This window comes from Sciurus vulgaris (assembly GCF_902686455.1).
Source record: "Sciurus vulgaris genome assembly, chromosome: 11".
Taxonomy (NCBI): domain Eukaryota; kingdom Metazoa; phylum Chordata; class Mammalia; order Rodentia; family Sciuridae; genus Sciurus; species Sciurus vulgaris.
In genome coordinates, this window is record NC_136472.1 from 86,562,575 (window position 1) to 86,581,441 (window position 18,867).

The 18,867-nt window shown below is 38.6% G+C and overlaps 1 protein-coding gene across 1 annotated transcript; it reads right to left on the bottom strand.

Annotated features, from left to right (window-relative positions):
• Positions 1–10,797: 10,797 nt before the first annotated feature.
• Positions 10,798–17,985, bottom strand: LOC306639889 (putative tripartite motif-containing protein 64B; the record flags this gene model as incomplete). Its single annotated transcript, XM_079103568.1, has 7 exons — positions 10,798–10,943; positions 12,920–13,294; positions 14,337–14,434; positions 15,369–15,391; positions 16,104–16,334; positions 17,011–17,106; positions 17,575–17,985. The coding sequence occupies 7 exons, from the start codon at positions 17,983–17,985 to the stop codon at positions 10,798–10,800; spliced, it is 1,380 nt and encodes a 459-aa protein (XP_078959694.1).
• Between the last annotated feature and the right edge of the window lie 882 nt (positions 17,986–18,867).

The window sequence follows — 18,867 nt, forward strand, 5'->3', positions numbered from 1 at the left end:
GGTTCTATCCCCAGTTTCAGAGAGAGAAAAGGAAATCAGCAATAAGAGGTGTTTGTAAATTATTTAGGAGATTAGAATAGGAGTTAATAGAATCCAGGTTTGAACTTGACCTTTTTTCTTTTATGCTAATAATCTATCCTGCAGAAACATAATTCACTTGGGACTCTAAGAATCCTAACTGATATAAAAGCTTCCAGAAGGCAAAACTGGTTGTACTCAGAGGCACTTACATTTGGATAGACTGTGGAAACCTCAGGAAGTTACAGGGACCCAGAAGACACAGAACACCTGAGCCCTTGAATGGATTTTTCTGCATGCACTGATAAGACCAATTAGAGAAACTTCAGGTGAGTACAGAGTTCTGAGTAGATGAACTCATATATTTTTTCTTCTTTTTTTAAAACTTCAGGTGTCAGAAGGATCAAGACTTTCCAAATAAATGCTATAAGCCTATTCAATAAAAATCATGTAATTATTTTCAGTTCATGCTTGAGCTACAGAATTTGAACCTATCATTGTTTGGAAATGGAGAAATAAATGCATTTTATTTTATGTTCCATGTGTTTCCAAATTGTGAATTTATGGAGGAAAATAAATCTTTGATATCATGCAGTTTTATTTTGGGCATGGGACCTAAACTTAATTGGAAAACATTGAAGAATGTGTGAAATGCTGTTTTGGGGAATTTCAAGTTACAGCTTAGGTCTTTCAAGTGTCCAATGACAATCCAGAATCTGGTGATGGCTACGGAAGAATGACATTGGTGAGACAATGAGGTGCCAGAAGTGAGAGGGTTTTCAGTATTCATTCTGGTTTGGAAATGGCAATGTTGATTACTTCCACTCATTTATTTTCAAGGCTCAGTAAATTGGATAACACCAGTTGGCTTTTAAATTTGGAGTTTGCATATTTCCAAATGTGGATGACACTTGGATAGTAAGTCTGATATGATTGTGGGGTGCATTGCTCTTACATACTTTTCCAATGTTAACTTTATACATCACTGTTTCAATACAAACATTAGAATATATCCTCTACTATATTAGTTTTTAATAATCTTTACTTACAAAATAGGTGGAGGCTTAAGGCAAACAACTTTTTTTCTTTGGAACCATTTCAGAGTAAGTTGTGATCATAAAGACAGTGTATGATATTATCTTTCCAGTTATTTTTCACCTTTCTTGGGTGAGTGCTACTTTTATGTCAGTTACTCTCTCTGTATATGATTAAGTTTATTTTTTATTTTCATTTTTTAAGGACATTGATGAAGGAGGAATTACACTAGAAAAGAGAAGATTTGGTAAGAGTAGAGTAGCTACCAGATCTGCCTTGGGTTTAATTCTCTTCGTAACAGATGTTCTGGAGAGACTCTAAAAAGCAAGATTTCACTGAGACTTCAATAAAAGAAAAACAAAGCCAAATAAAATTGTGAGTGTTATAATTCTCCTGAAACCTTGCTGTTTGAAAGAAGAGTTCATATGATTCTTAGGGCATATTTGGTTCCACCTGCCTTGGTCTTGAAGCATTTGTCAGTCACTGATTACAGGCTCACCTTTTACCCATAGACCACCATTGGAGACATGTTTGAGGTTCAGTGGAGTTCATTGACTTTTATTGTTGTATTTCCAACTCCTTACATACACCTTTAGTGATACCTATTAAGTCTGCCCTTAGAAAGCTGCTTCACTTAGTGCACTGCAGATTGGAGATCCTTTCCCTTGTCATCAGTTCTCTTCATTTTGTCTTTTGCTCTGTCTCCAGGGTCTTTTGTTATCTGAAGCTTTTAGAGTGAGTAGACTGGTGTTTATTTAGTTCTATTTAAGAGAAGCTCTGCTAAGATTTGGCAGAAGTAGCCTGGGTTGGAGAGGTAGAGATTTCAAATACCCCAAATGCAGTATATAAAATGCAAGCATATATTTTATTTTAGAAGTAGATAATATTCCATTTACATCCTTAAGTCTAAACTACTCAAGGAACATATTGCAAGTGAGCTTTGATATTTTTTCATTAACCCCCAATGAAAGAGAGTAACTTTGTTTCTCTTTCTCTTTAGAAATACCGCATCACCTACCGTAGAACTTCTAGAAATCATTTATCTGCTGAGTTGTGAGACTGAAGGAGTTTGAGTTTCGGTTGAGAAGTTTGCACAACTGAGACATTTTTGGTAGTCCAATGATAAATCTCAAAATGGCATCACATCACACCCCAGGTCAATGGTCAGACAAAGACAACCTGAGGTTACTGGAAAATATAGAGTATAATGTCCAATACAATGACAGAGAAAATTCAAGATGACCCTGTCACATGTAGACTGGAAAAAATAGTTTTTAAGCATATCTCTGCAGAAATGTGACAGACAAGTGCATAGAGATGTCTTGTAAATTAAGGAAGTTGTGTGCATTTAAAGAATTAGTTCTGGAAGCCAAAGAGTGTTAAAAAATCTCATGAAATTCAAAAAATGTGAGAAACATCCAGACTTTCTCCCAAAATCCCTGACTGCCTATATCCACTTTTATAAGGAGAAGTAGGCCCAGTATTCCCAAATGTATCCTGAAATGAGCAACCAGTAGTTGAGCATGGTCCTATCTGAGAAATATGAGCAGCTTCTAGAACAAATGAAACAAAAATATATTGAACATTTCCAGAAGGAGAAACATGAGTTTGAAGAAAAACTGGCTCAGTTCAGAGACAATCATCCTGATCTAGCCCAGGACTCCAAGACAGTTCATGTCCACAAGAGGTGCCAAACTGAAATCCCAAAAAAGATACAAAGAAAATGTGAAAAATGTTAAAACTCTCCCAGAAACTGATGGATTTTTGAAGGGGAAGGACCAGGAATCCTCCCCTGAATGGATATCACAAATTTCATGAAGATGTATGGTCAAGTAGGGAGCTGCAACATTTGGCCCGAGGGAGCACATGGTAGAGATTGGGAGGTGCTGGCAGCGAGTTCCACAGAGCCTGAAGGAACAGCATAAGAGACAGGCTGAGGAGCTGCAGAACAGTAGAGGATGGACCTGGACCTCTGGCTCAGGACTTTGTCACCTAAGGAGTATGAGGCATACAAAGAGACAAGCTATGGGAAGTGTAAGAACATGACCAGAACCAGTGGCCCGAATTACAAGTTCAGCTGAATAGACCAGCAGTCTCTATCAGCTGAGGGTCTGCAAAGAGGGGTAGAGAAATGGGAACTGAAGTTTCCAGGGAGGGATTCTACAGAGATATCTGAGATGATGATCATCTAACAACTATCATTCCTCACCTGGATCAAAAGAGAACAAGAAAGAAGAGTTCCAAGAGGATGAAAGAAGTGACTCCTCATGCCCCAGCAGTAGAGAGGAAGATGGAGATGTTGTGTGTGAGGGTTGTGGCTCTAGCTCATCCCTCTAGGGGAATCCTCACATTTAGACTCCATCTGAGCTTTGTTCATATCCTAAACTGTTAGGGTGAGGGAACTTTCCAACCAAAGGAAGGACTACATGTTGGAAAGAGGGAATGTTGAGCAGTATTTTCTATACCAGTTTTCTAACCATGGAATAAAAAGACCCTTCTGAAAGAATAAACATAAGGGTTACCAGGTGGAATTCCACACAATTAAGACTCTAAGAATACAAAATGAGAGGATTGAGCTTTGGAAGGCACACAGGACTAGACTGAGTATTCTTAAAGGAAGTCTTGCTTTCATTTTCTGGCTTTCAGTGATGGTGTGGGACCACCCATGTGACCCTCCCCCTTCTGAAATCTTCCCTCAGCATTCTTGTACTGAATCTAAAATGAGGACTGTTGGATAGGGTAGATGCCTTAAGAAAATCGACCAACTCCTGGTATTTCTCTTACAATGGGAAGTGGGCAGAGTTATGCACGTGAAAATATCTCTATGTGTATATTTAGCTGTTAGTCCTCAATGAGACATTTGTCACTAATTTTAATAAAGGGAAAATAAATTTAAAAAGCATCTTTTGCTTTTTGAATAAGCTCCTCCATAGAATCAGTCTTATAACTTTGGGAATGGTTGCTATAAGTCAAGTCTGAATTTATTCTAAGTAAAAGCTCCAAATTCTTCCTACTGACCCAGGTGAGTGAATCTCACCTTTAGTACTCAGTATAGATAATTACACAAATATAGACATAATAAGTGCATTACTCTTTGATTTTATCTGATCTGACTTGAGTTCATGCACCAGTTTCAGGATGCGTTAATTTTTTGGTTTACTAGTATTTTAGAATGTATATGCAAGGTTAGGACCTTCTTATAATTTCCCTCTGAGTATTCCTTGCTATTTTCATATTTTTTATGAATGTTAGCATCATTATAGCTGAATCATTTTTATAGAGAAAAAATTTGAGTGTTGAGTGTGTAAATTCTTTTTATCTTTTTAGAAATTTTTTCTTTAACTGACACATTAAAACAAAAAAATTGTACATATTAATGGACTACCTTATTATGTTTTGATATATGTATATATTGTACAATTTTAAATCAGGTTATTAAGTATTTATTTTATCAAAAAGTTATTAGGAGAATACTTTCAAATTCCTTTCCTCTGGCTTTTTGAAATGTACAGAACATTATTGTAGTTCTTGAATATTGTACTGAGTTACAATTTATAATTGTTTTTTTCTGAGTTAACAATCATTTTCAGATAATAATGGTAATATTTACAATGGCTAGAGCTCTGCTGTATTTTCAGTTAGTAATATGTTGTGTGCATATCCTCAACAATGTTAAGCAACAGCAGTAATATGTTCTTGATGTAATTCTGACTTTCAAGCAAAGACTTACTGGAATTTTAATGATGAACATCATACTGATATACATATTTGAAATGAATTATGAAATGGTAAGAAAATGTATATTTTCTTATTAATCAGTCTGAATATATAGTGTGTACCAATTCATCAAAAATCTTTATCTCATATCAGAGTAACTTTTCTTTACTGTATTAGGCAGGTTTCTCCACAGAAATAGAACTTGCATACAGGCAGAGAGTGATTGCTTCATTATGAGGAACTGGCTCTCACAGTTATGGAGGTTGAGAAGTCACATGATGTTCTATACACAAGCTGGACACTCTGGAAAACTGGTGTTATAAGTCAGTCTGAGTCTAAAGACCTGAGGACCAGAGGAGTCCCTAGTGTAAACCACAGTTGAAGGTTAAGAGATATAGAATGAGATGTCTCAGCTCAGGCAATTAGGCAAGAAAAGGGAAAACCTTGCATCACTTGCTTTTTGTTTTATGCAGTCTCTCAGTGGGGTGGATGATGCTCATTCATTGTGAGAAGAGATATCTACCCTACTGACTCCATTGATTCGAGTTGACTCATAAAGAAACTTAGTATTATTAGTAAAGGAAATTGAGTTAATGACATGCTAATATTATTCCCTTGACACATTCCAGAAAGGAATCCCCACTGGTTATAGTTTTAAAATTATGACTAGAGTTTATGCAATTCTTTCAGCCATATTAACAGGGAAGGGAATGCAGAGTTATTTGGTTCATATAAGTTCTTCTTTGGCAATGATACCACAAAATACCCAACCATCCACATCTTTTCCATTCTACATTCAGTGTTATCTCCTCCCCTCTTCTCCGTCAGCATAGTGAAAATGACCTGCTATCTCACTACACAATCATAATGTGGGCCGGAGGAACAGAATCATAGCACTACTAAGCTCTAGTAGAATTTCATTTCCCTTTTCTCTAAACCCTTTAATATTTACTTAAATAGCTGTGGCACAAGCAATAGCAAACTTCATGTTTTTCATATTGAAGTAAAAGAGGAGTTTGTATGCCATTTGCATGATACACCAATTTTTCCATTGTGTCTTCTGCCTACCATTAACACTCTGGTCCCTTACATAAATTTTAAAAGGTCAAAAAGACAGGTGGAAGATGGCAAAGGCTTCAAACTTACTCAGATTTAAGAGGAATCAACCATTTACTGATTGCCTCTCATGTACACTATAGGAGGTTTTATATACTTCACCTAAAATAAAAACTTAGTTCTGGTTATCTGTTCAAAGAAGCACTCCTACCCCCAGGATGGTCTATTCTTTAAATGATCTTTCACTTTTAGCACAAACTGGAAGCAAACAATAGATTTTTGCCGAAAGAAGTATATTACATGTCCTAATACATGTTTCATTTGAAAGATTCCATGCAAGCATGCAATGTCAGCTCACGGCATTCAAGCTGCTATTTCTCCACTTTAATGTGGGGTTTCTTTATTTTCATTTCCTGAGTATCATTTGACAGTATCAAGACTTCTGGTTCCATCACTAAGTTAAAGTGAAGATAGAGAGGGCTGAGCAGTCATGTTTCTGGGGGAAACACAGCTGATTGTTATTTAAAGAGAACTAGCTTTCAAAAGTGGTAGTTAGCCAGCATGGTGGTACTGACTGTAATTCCAGTGCCTCCAGAGGTTCAGGCAAGGGGATGAGGAGCAGAGTTTCAAAGCCAGCCTTCCCAACTCAGGGAGGCCCTATGCGTCTTACTGCAATTCCATATCCAAAGGGGCTAGAAATGTGGTTTAATGGTTAAGTGCCCCTAGGTTCCATCAATGATAATAATAATAAAAAAAAAAAGGTATAGTTATTTTAAAGCCCCAAACCTATTAATTTTCTTCATAGTACCGAGTGACTCCCAGTTCACAGTATACTATCAGGTAGTCAATCTAAGATTCCCCTTACTCTTCCAGTCAGCCCTTATTTCTCTGATCACATTCTTTCCTTGCTGGGCTATCTGTCTTTCCCATTTCATACATCTATTCTCCTTCTGACCCTCTATCCACTGTGGGCTTGAGCAGAGAATTTTTTCTTGGCTGTGTGGTCAAACTCTGGCCAGTCACCAACCCACTGCTTTGGATTTGGGATCCTATAAGGAAAATTCACTAACAAGCCTGTTTGTACTGGTCATCACCCCTCAATAGCACACTGTGTCTCCAATAGGAAGCCCTGTTCAAAGAGTTCAAGACCACAAACCCAGAAGATACCTGACAAAGAGACTTAAAATGTGTATCTCCTAAGAATACCAGATGTGATTTAAGAGATGAGTGTAATTGCCCAGAGCTATGTTGCTTACCAGAGGCTGAAACTGGATCCATATTCCAACCATAACCACAAAAAAAAAAAAAGCTTAAAAAAATTATAGGTAAATAAAAATAAAGTCTGGTATGCAACAGATAATTTGGGATCCATCCACAGATTTCTAGACAAAATACAAGCAACCTGTGTGATGAGAAATGGTGCTCTATGCAAGAGAGGTCATTATGTACCAAGAATTTTTATTCTTATTTCTAAAACTAAGTGTGTAGCTTCAGATAATATTCTACTATTTGAAAATAAAAGACCCCACCACCTCCAGCTACATTCTTATTTATTTATGTGTGTGTATTTATTTATTTATTTATTTATTTTTGGTATCAGGGATTGAATCCAGGGGCCCTTAAATGCCAGAGTCCATTCTGCGCATTATAAGTCCTTCATACTTTTGTTCTCAGACATGTTCTCACTGAGTTGCTTACAAGGTATCTAAGTTGCTGAGTATGGCATTGAAATTGCAATCCTCCATCCTCGATCTTTCAATAGGTTAGAATTACAAGGGGGCACCACCAAGCCACGTTTCTTTCCAAATATTAGTCAAAAGATTAGACCTCACTCATCACATGAGATAAATTAATGAAGCTGAAGAAAGATTAAGGAGGTACTTGAAGATGAAAACAAAAGTGGAACAAACAGTTTTACAAGCAAACCATCTCAATTAACTAAATATTAAGTTTCAGATTAATTTACAGAATAGTGACAGAACTATTTAGTGTCAGTATTGTACCATTTTAAAAAAGATCAATTTGGAAATACTGAGGTAAGCATGCAGAATTCTGAATATAAAACATTGCAAGACTGATTGGCCAATACACTCAAGTGAAGGTGGATTTGAAGATGCTGATTAAGACAAATGAATTATAACCTAAAACGGATACTTCAAAGTTGAGTAGACTTACTCCCTTCTTATATAAATGAGGAAACTGAGCACACAGGAACTGTTGAAGCTCACATGGAGATATCAGGGTGTATATAGAACTAACTCCTGGTGCTATTTGCAAGCACATATACTTAAAATACAAGGAGATTAATACTCAAATCACATTAAACCAGTCAACTGATTTAGACAAACATTAAGATTAAGATTGTGCAGCAGACCTCACATGTTTAAGAGAGTAAATAAAAATAAATGATCTCTCAAAGATTTTCATGTTTGGTTTTCATAAATGATGAAGTTTTTATCCAATTTTATGATTTATGGTAAAATGTACTAATTCAAAATGTGCATTCTTCAGCTATCCCCTACGTGCTTTTTTTTTTTTTTTTTTGGCAGTCTTCAAACTGAGAACTGGGTGTTTTAACCTAAGGGATGTCATGTTGTGGTACATGTTAACTGTATGTCTTAGTAAAAAATTAAAACATATATTGGCAACTCATAGTGTAGTTATAAAATAAAAAAAATCTCCACTGTAAGCAAAAATAAGAGAAATGGGAGCAGACCTCATTGACCACTGATGCTGTTTAGTAAGCCATGGAGTCTAGGAGTCAGGCTGTGGGAGGGGCACATTTTCTGGGTAGAGAATGGTGACCAGGTACAAGAGTGGTCTTGTTTAATAGCTTACAGTGAGGGTGACTTCATCATTGGAGACTTAAGCAGAACCTGTTGTTATGGCAGTCAGGAAAACAGTTACAAAAGTCCTAAACGCATTGTTACCACAAAGGGATGAAAATCCGGAGCCCGGAGCTCACATTCACTTATTCGCTCCTGACTCATTTTAACCCACAGCTCACTGTTTGCTTTCTCCCAACAGAACACATGGTCACTGGGAAGTGGTGAATGTCCAGAGCACACCACTCAGTATTTGCCTCCTCCCTTCAGGCCCATTGTCCTCCTTTTCTCTTGGGGGTTGTTATTTTTCATATCCTTCAAAATACATTTCTGCTGGGAAAAATAAAGAAATGGATCTATGCAAAGAAAACATTAACTTTGGTGGATTTCAGTGTAGGACAGTCTATCACGGCCATATTTGCCCTTATTCTACAGAGCTGCTTAACTTTCAAATTAAGAAATTCACTATCAAGTACCTATCATCACCATTTGCCTGCCTCTTGCCTGTCCATCGCCTGCCTTACACCTATCCATCATGCAACGCAGGAGGTTCACCTCCCCATCGTCCCACAATAGTCAGCAAACTGATCACTGACCACCAGTGGAGCACCAGCTGCCTGCTGTTGCCTGTAACTTCACTGTTACAGTACATGCAGGTTTGATCACACGTGGCCATTTTAAGGCAACAGCCAGGCCCCGTAGGACCCCTGGCAGGACTGACTGAGCCCCATCTCCAGGATACCTCAGCCCGACTGATCACTCCCTGCCTCTGGGGCCCTCATATCGACTGACTGCTCCCTACCGCCAGGACCCCCAGACCAACTGACTGCGCCCTATCACTGGGACCCCAGACCGCCTGATTGCAACCGGCCTCCAGGATCCCACAACCACACCAAACACACCCGACCTCCAGGACCCCTGCCTGACCAACCACATCCTGCCTCCAGGACCTCCAGCTGACCACGTTCACACCCTGAGCTGCAGCTCCCATTTGCCAACACATTTCGAAGCCAGAGAGGCCATCTTGGATAATTCTGGAAGCTGTAGCTCCGATCTTTACGTGGGGCAAATCCCATCCTGAGACGCCTACTGGACTGGAAGCTCATTTTCGGGTACCTCTCATGCATCAGGCCACTGAACTCTGGGAGGTTTCATTACTATATGACTGTTATACTGTAGATTTTCTTTTTTCTCCTTATTGAAAAAGTTTAAGTTTTTATTTCTTTACTTTTCTTGCTTTCTTTTCCTTTGGTTTATCTGTTCCCTCAGAGTCTCTTTCTCCCTTTTTTGCATGCTAACATCCAATTTCTTTTGGTTACACTCTCATCCTTTCTATTATCTAGAACTTCTGTATATTCTTTTCTGATCCCATTAACAGCCACATTCTACATCCCTCTGCATACTCTTTGTCCTCCATTAGAAACTGCAGACCTTATTGCAAATATGTTTGTTATACTGAAGTTAATATTTGAACTCATTCTGTTTATTATGACAATTTTGTTATTGTCCTCATAGGGGCTATTTGGTCTAGGGTTGCATAGTGTCTGAATTGGGCACCGCTAATAACGATCTCCCCTTAAAGAAAGGGTTTTGGAAACCTATAGGGCCACTATAAGCCTATAGGGGGAAATCTGCAATACCCCAAATCTGTACTGCTAGAGGGGAAGATACAGGAACAACATGAAAAAACAAGGGAAGAAAATGATCCAAACTAATCTAGATTCTATATTAATAGAATCCAATGACAGTATGTTAGAAGAAATGTCAGAAAAGGACTTCAGATTATACATGATTAAGATGATTCACGAAGCAAAGGAGATAAGAGAGCTAATGTAGGCAATGAATGATAATACCAATAAGTTAGAAGAGCATCTGCAGGAAGCAAAAGATCATTTCAACAAAGAGAGATTTAAAACAAAACAAAACAAAACAAAAAAAAAAACCAAAAAACAACCCCCCCCCAAAATGGAAATCCTTGAAATTAAGGAAACAATAAACCAAATAAAAAACTTGAATTAAGAAATGCAAATGTTAAGAATTTTAGAATTTCTTTTTTAGATTTCATTATGTCGATATTTGTTTTTCGTATCACATGATCTTCAACCAAGCTCTAGCACTTAAAATTCTCTGACTATTCCCTGGGAGCTTAGTCTGCAACATCTGAAACACCTGTGGTGGAAGAGATCGCTGCTAACACAGGGAGCTGTCCACACACAGCTATGGCATTTGTCAGATGGTCCACACCTTGTGCACCACCGCCTTGAGCTAGGAACTTTTCACTACGAGGTATTTCTTAGTGGAAGAATTTCTGAACAGCTTCAGCATCTTTAAGATTCTGTGACTTAGAAAACCCACTCTACTTGGAAAACCGCTTCATTCTTCATCCCAAATTGTGCCCTTGAGTTGGGGTTGCTCCACTTCTTCAAATGGAAGTAAATGCACTAGAGGATGATGAGGCCGGCATACCCAGGTGGGCAGGGTGTAGCTTGGCTCACCTCTTCCCTAGGGGCAGGGTGTGCCATTGCCCTGGGCAAGTTTTTAATACCATAAAATCTACTTTCCTGACTTGCCCTTTTAATCACCCTTGCTGTTTTCTCCTTTGGGGGAATGTAGTTTCTTAGTCCTGAACTCACTGTAACTGGTACTTTAATCCATTATTATTATATTGAGTCCAAAATTGTTATGTTGATTTCTTAAAAACTCAGAATTCATCCTACTTCTAAACCCTGCTCATTATTTCAGTGTATTGTGTACTTCCTTCTTAACTAAGTCCCCGACAGCCCACATCCTTCCCCTTCTTATTCAGTATGTCTCCCTTGCTTCTTATCCACCAGTACACAATCATAAATGTGGGACCCATGAAGAGTGTTATGGGGCTGCCAAGCTCAACTAGAATTTTAATGTATTTTCTTTACACTTAAACATTTTCTTTAGACTTTGCCCATTGTTAAACACAGAATTAATAGGGTTGATAAACTAGTCTGGGAGGAGAAAACGGAATTTGCCAATACTAGTATTTGTTCATACTAACTTTTGTTTACCAATCCAGTCTTTCACTACATTTGCATCATGTACTACCTTCTAAGCATTGTATTTTTGGATAAATGGAATATAGTAGTAAACATGACAAATACTGCCCTTCTTATCTTGGAATTTATAGTAGTAACAAGGAACCATGATTCTGAAAAGAACTGTTGGATATTATGAGTCAGTATAATATTCTTGGAGTATATAATAAGAGGAACTACCCTGGTCTATGTAGGCAGGGATGGCTTCCCTGAAAAAACCTTGAGCTCAGATGTGATGAACGACTAGGACTTGGAGAAATGATATCAGATACCTGCATCTACCCAATTTGAGAGAAATCTAATCACCCTTAGATGCGTTTTTTCCTTTAAAGCTAAGATATAAATCACTTCATCCTTCTGCCACAACTCTGCTCAAATATGTAGATCAAACACTTAGTTTGCAATGTGTGTGAGCCTTGGAAAACTTAGATTAAATGATAGAAATAAGACACAAAAGCCAAAGATAAAATCCCATTTTTATGAAATTCCTAGAATACACAAATCCATAAGGAACTAAATAGCAAGGAGGTTTCCAAGTGGTGGAGAGGGGGAAACTGGGGAGTTTATTTTAATAGGTATTGAATTTCTTTGAAGGGACAGAAAAATAACCTCTGTTCACATAGTGGTGGTTTCACAAGTTTTATTAAAACAAAATTTGATAAAAAATTTATAAATCCAATGTGATTATCACATTTTATGACCATAATTGATTACACTTCCTTAAGTTAAAACAGGCCTGTTTCTGAGACGAAATCATGTGGACACATGTAACCTGATATGAGAAGGTCCCAAGAACAGTTTTTCAGACATGGGCATTAACCCATGAGTTCTCATTTTCGTCCTTTTTTTTTTCTCTTGTTTTTTTTTTCTATTTTTTAACGTTTTGTCTTTTTTTTTTTTTTTTTTCTCATTACTGCAGAAAGAACCCAGGACTTCACACAAGGCTAGGCAAGAGCCCTACTACTGAACTACACCCCTCCCACTCCCCACTTTTTAAAGTGCACATTCTGGCCTCAAAATTTGGCCTTCCTCTCTCAGCTTTCTTTGTAGCTAGGATAGTAGGCATGTGACCCCATACCCAGGAAAACCTCACTTCTTATGGAGAACCAAAGAAAAGAAAGGGATTCAGAGGGGAGGTGAAGGAGGAAGAAAAGAAAGTATGTATGAGGGAACCTCGGTAAACATCATAGAAGCTCATACTTGCATTGTCATAGTCCAGTAACACCCCGACCCGACCCTGAGGCCTTTGCACATAATGAGTTAAGGGTGGGGAGTTGGTATAGAGACTACAGTGGTTGTTCCTCTTCAAGGAATATAGGAAAATTGCTTTCTCACAATCAAAACTGTCACTTGTTGTGAAATCTTTACAGACACCCAAAATCCAGTTGCAGGAGTTTTCCACATCCACTTCCCAGTAGTTCTTGCCAGAGGTAAAGGCCTCAACACCCCATGCAGCATAACTCTCCACTCTCTGGGGCTCTTCTGTTGCTCCACCATCTCCAAATACCCTATTTCGAACTTCCTCAGAAAGGCTCATATAGCGATTGGCCCATCCTTGAATCATTCCATTATTCACTGCACAAAAAAACAAACATCAGGTCAGCAAATGACATTTGCTCGTCTTGGGGCAAAGGCTGTCTACCCAGTGAATCTCTTTATTTACCCCTCCTCAAAGGAACAGTAGAGAGCATAGAGAGTTCAGATTCCCTCAAGTATGGAGAAGGGTCACTATCACCTCTATAGCACCCAGAAATCTTCACACTAGAGAGCCAAACAAAAGAAAACTGAAGGGAGATATTCTGTGCTATGTGAAGAGCTGACTTAATATCTACTTTTGGGTGGTTTGTTTCAGGACATACCCATGTCTTTTTTCTTTAGTGGAAAATTCTTCTCGAATTGTTTGTTTTTGATACCATTGATAAATAGACATCACTTTGCCATGATTGTGCCTACTGCATTATCAGACTTCAAACAAACTGATGGAAAGCAATCCACACACTTGACTAAAACAAAAATCACTGACTTACAGTATCTATTAGGACCATGGATTCAATCTAACTTGGGTTTCAGCCTTCTGCTATCTAAACCTCTTCTCTACGGGGCAATAACACGACTGGGCCTTTTTCACAAATCACTCGCCTTTCCTATTTTTTGAAACACATCTGATGGTATTAAAATTGTTCTATTTATAGGACCTTTATTCATTTTTGTTCAATAAAACTTGGATTTTATAAATAATAATAACTGTGTCCATTGCATATAAAAAATGCACGTGGAATACAGAACAGAAAAAAAACAACCAATGTCTTATTTAAAACTTCAAAATTAGAATAAAGTGAAATAACAAAATATTGACTGCTGCTCTGAGAAGTAAGCACAAGACTTGACGACTCATTCTTCTCTTGTACAGTCTATATCAGAACTAAAATATGTATCTGAGCTATAAGTTAAGGAGAGCAGTCTTGATCACTGTATTACGAGTAGACAGGGAAAGAAGTTACACATGTTTTTGAAGGTCACATACTATCTTCATGGCAGAAAATTTGAAATGGGAAGCAGCTGATTTCCAGGAACCCCCTAACAAATTGAACCTGTCTTCCAGGGAGCTCGCTCTTACCCCTAAAGTGGTTCAGCATGTCCAAGATTCCAGTGATGTGCAATGAAGGGAGCTCTGGGTTCACAGGCTGGGGCTTCTGTCCCTGCACCAACTCAATCCTGTAAGAATGACGCAGTTATATTTTCAAACCAAAAGTTCACCATGAAATCAATACAAAGATACCACATTTTAATCCCAGATATATCATCAAAATTCTCCCATTTTGGTGAATTAGTTGAACACCTATTCAACACTCTTGGAGATATAAGACATGTTACTGTTTCTGAATTTAATATATTAAAATCACATCTTCTCATTATTCCCAAACATTTTCTAACTTAAAAAAAAAAAATCAAGTGCCATTCCCTCTCTCTATTCCTCAATATATCTTGGGATATGCAAAGATCTTGGGCATTTTACAGAAAGAAGAAAGTTCAAGGTTTGGGAGTTCAGTTCACAGAAATAACCAATGACATAGACATTGGTTTTTAAAGGGGAAAGGTCCTTGAGCAAGAGGCTTTGATCAGCTCTGCCCATAAAGAGGATCTAATACAGCCTGGCAGCCCTGATCCTGAGGGTTCCCAGGCAGTCCTTCCTTCTGAATTTTCCCCACACCTGGGTTATTCTCTGATGGAACAAGGTCTGGAATCTGGTCATTATTGCTCATGGGAATTATGCCCCCTCCCCTTCATATCCTTAGGAAATATTACTCTTTCCTGTCTTCTTCACATTCTACTTCACTAGAATAAGGTCCTTCTCTGGAATACCTTAGGAAAATCTCCAAGGTAAGGTTTACTGGGACTGGGCTGAAGAGGATAGAAGGAATGGGTGAAACAAAGCCTAGAACACCAAACCTTCCCTAAGTATAATTGAATTCATTCACATCAGAAGAAAATTTTTGAGCTCAAGGAACATACTGCCTTAGAGCCTCTTTCCAAACAAAATATTAAATAATCACAGAGAAAGTTGTTCATAATCAAGAGCATAAAAAATCACTTCTTCGAGAAGAAAGCAAGTTTCTCATAAACCAAAGATGATAATTACAAAACTCACCTTTCAAATGTGTCTGATAAGTCCTAAAAGGAAAAAAGAAAAAGTTAATGTTAATAATGAGAACACTGTCCTTCTCTACCCCCTCTGGTATTCTGGCTTTTTGTTCTTGTTGCTGCTAAACATTTTTTTTTCTTATACCCCTGTAAGAAATCACCTGAGGCTTGTCAAAAACAAAGCCCAAACTCAACCTGAAAGACAGTCTCGAGGGCACTGAGAAGGACGGCGCTTAGAAAGGCTGTGTGCAGTGATGCAACAGGACCTAGGTTCCCATGTCCCTCATCTCCCAGTCTTACCTCCAAGGAGAGTTCTGACCACGTCTGACAATTAAAACAGTGAACTGTCTGAAAATTAGGGAAATGAAACTGATTTGCAAATGTGGTACATCTGGCCTAGGAGAGGAGTGAAGCCTCAATTCCTTTTGTGCAGGAAAACAGAGTGTGATGATGGATTGGGAAAACATAAATTGACTATTTCCTCCATAAAATTAACCTTCCTATGACCACTGAGTCATGGGATAATTTCTCCGCATAATCAGCATAAGAACACAAAATTTTTCTCCCATTTATCTTCTAAGAGGCCTATAATCTCCCAAGATTACCAGAATGTACAGAAAGAAGTGATTGGACAATGATAGCAGTGAAGGAGCTCGTGTCGCTCAGCTGAGCATAGTGCTTTCTGCAGGCAATACTGCCCAACAAGGACTCCTGTCTCTGAGGATGGACCCTCCCTGCTCACCTGGAGCAATGCCATGTCTGGCTTGTGGCACATCTCAGTCAGCTCCCTGTACATTTCCTTCAGCTCTTCTCTGTGCTGGGCCATTCTGATTCCACTGTCCCTGAGTTCTTGTAAAATTTCTTCTGCTTCTCTGTTGAGCGCTGCCAGTTGAAATCGCTCTTCCTCAATGAGAAATTGATGCATCATCTGATATTGAGCTTGGATCATGTTCTTCCTTAACATCACGTACTCCTGCACAGATATTCATTTAAAAGGATTATATGTCCTCAATCTCAAAAGAAAATGTGAAACTTCCAATATTATTGTCTTTGCATCTAGCAAGTACTTCATATACTTCCTGTCTCATGCCTGCAAAGGGTCTTCAATATGTACTCAACCTGTCTACTGCCCTTTCTCTGTTTCTTGCCTCTCTCATGTTTAAATCATCACCTCTCAGGGGTCCCAGGCTATCTCCCTATGATGACTCTTCAGAGTTTTTATGCAGTATTTCCTCTTTGACGTGAAACTTCCCCCTTTGCTTTTGTACTTTATCTGACATTTCTAAATATGTTTAAATATTTGTACACACACGGTAGTACACATTTAAAATCTACTTCAATTTGCTACTGTGTAAAAATCAATTTCTCTCCCCTCCTCCAATACTACGTTAATTCATTACTGTGTTATTCTAAGTGTCTGGGAAAGTTTATCCAACCTTCAGTGTTGGACAAGGAATACCAGTCATGCCTCTTTCACCCCATATACTAGTGCTCTTCACATTAGCTTGTGTTGGCAGATACCTTTGAAATATTACCAGAAATCATAGGTTCTTCTGAGAGGAAAGCACTGTCCTTCAGTGATAATTCAAATTTAGCTGACAATATCCTATTAATCTGCATAAAAACAAAGAAAACTTTTTCATACTTACCCCAAATGATTGTGATTTGCTAACTTCTTCATTTAGATTATTTTGCATCTCCTGAGTCATTTCCCATAAAGGATCCATTTTCTTTAGAAGTTTCTCCTGCAAAATAATCATAGGCTTTACTGATAGGGAAGACAGATTTGTAGTGGAGATTGCACCCAAGATTTCATACATGGTAGGCAATTATCTACCATTCAGCTCTATCCTCAGCCCCTTAAACAAACAAAATAGGACAGGGTCTTGCAAAGTTGCTCATCCAGGCCTCAAACTTGGGATCCTCCTGCCTCAGCTTGCTGAATACCTAGGATTATTGGCATGGCCACCATGCCCTGTTATTTGGATGATGTTTCTAGGGAAACATTGTAGGGGAACATTCAAGATCATTCAACTTATTAATGATCATTGTGTTGAACTAATCACCTTTTAAAGGGTATATTTCCATCTTTAGGTTTACACTGACACATGACCACCCTTCCGTCCGCATGCTCATCTGCCTTATTACCATGGGGCCGCCTCTTTCTGATCTGGACCCTGCAGCTTCTAAGTTACTTCTCTGCCATCACTCACCCTGTACTCCTCCGCCGCCCATGACACGGGACTGTGGCTGTGAACCGCGTGTTCGGGTGAGTCAGAGCAGGACGCACAGAGCAGGCTCTTGTCGACATCGCAGAAGGTCCCCTGTGCCTCCCTGTGTGCCGTGCAGAGCTGCTCCCCAGAGCTGCTGTCCGGGCGAGGTGTGGCCTGTCTGGCGAGGGAAGCCAGCTTCTTGAGGATGATGTTGGTGTTGAAGTCTGCCTTGTCTGTTATTTCCCTGCACTCGGGGCAGCACCTTGGCGTTTGGGCTTCGTCCCAGCAGAGCCAGAGGCAGGGTCGACAAAAGCTGTGCCCACAATCAATAGTGACAGGATTTAAGAAATAGTTCATGCAAATGGAGCATGTGAGTTCACTCTGGAATTCTTGGAAGGTATGTAAATCCATGTTTCTGAAAACAAAAACAAAGACAATAAATAGAGAAAGAGCGTGAGAAGAGAGAGGGAGACAAGAGAGAATTATTCTTCTGTCTTATTGAGGGAATAAAAAATATGAAGGCGTTTTGGACAGTCCTGCTCGTTCACTTAACTTTTGCCTAATCTTTCTATTTTCTTCCTGAAATACAAACCTAGATATGGAAAATATAGACAGACTGAGTTTGTTCTATGACACAAGTGACAAAATGAGATGAGTATGATCTTTATTTTAAAACAGCAGCTTTCTCAATCATTTGGGCAAGTTTAATATAGGGACCTAGAAGAACGTTTAGGATGATTGCAGACTTACTTACATTAGCTGATCACTCTGGGTGCCCGTATTAAACTTTTTCTTGTTCTCTCTCTCTCTCTCTCTCTCTCTCTCTCTCTCTCTCTCTCTCTCTCTCTGTGTGTGTGTATCTCTCTCTCTCTGACTCAATGACTGTAACAAACATAGCAAAAGTTAGTTTCATGCAAAATGTCTATGCTCTCTGCATCTCAACCCCTAGGTGTACTTTTCTAAGGATGATTAAAATTGATTAAAACATTTTAAGATGAATCGAGTTTATCAGTGTTGTGTTCAACTTCCAACTCCTGAAACTACAAACAGTTGAAATTTTGGCATCTAACCATAACTGAACAATTTCTCTCAACAAAGAAAATGTAAGTTGTGTGTTTTAATGCACACCTCTTATCCCAGCTACGTGGGAGGCTGAGGCAGGAGGATTGAAAATGTAAGGCCAAACTCAGCAATGTTTTGAGATCCTGTTTCAAAAGAGAAAATAAAAATGGGTTGAGGATCTAACTCATTTGTAGAGCAACCCTGTGTTCAACCCCCAGTACCAATAAATAA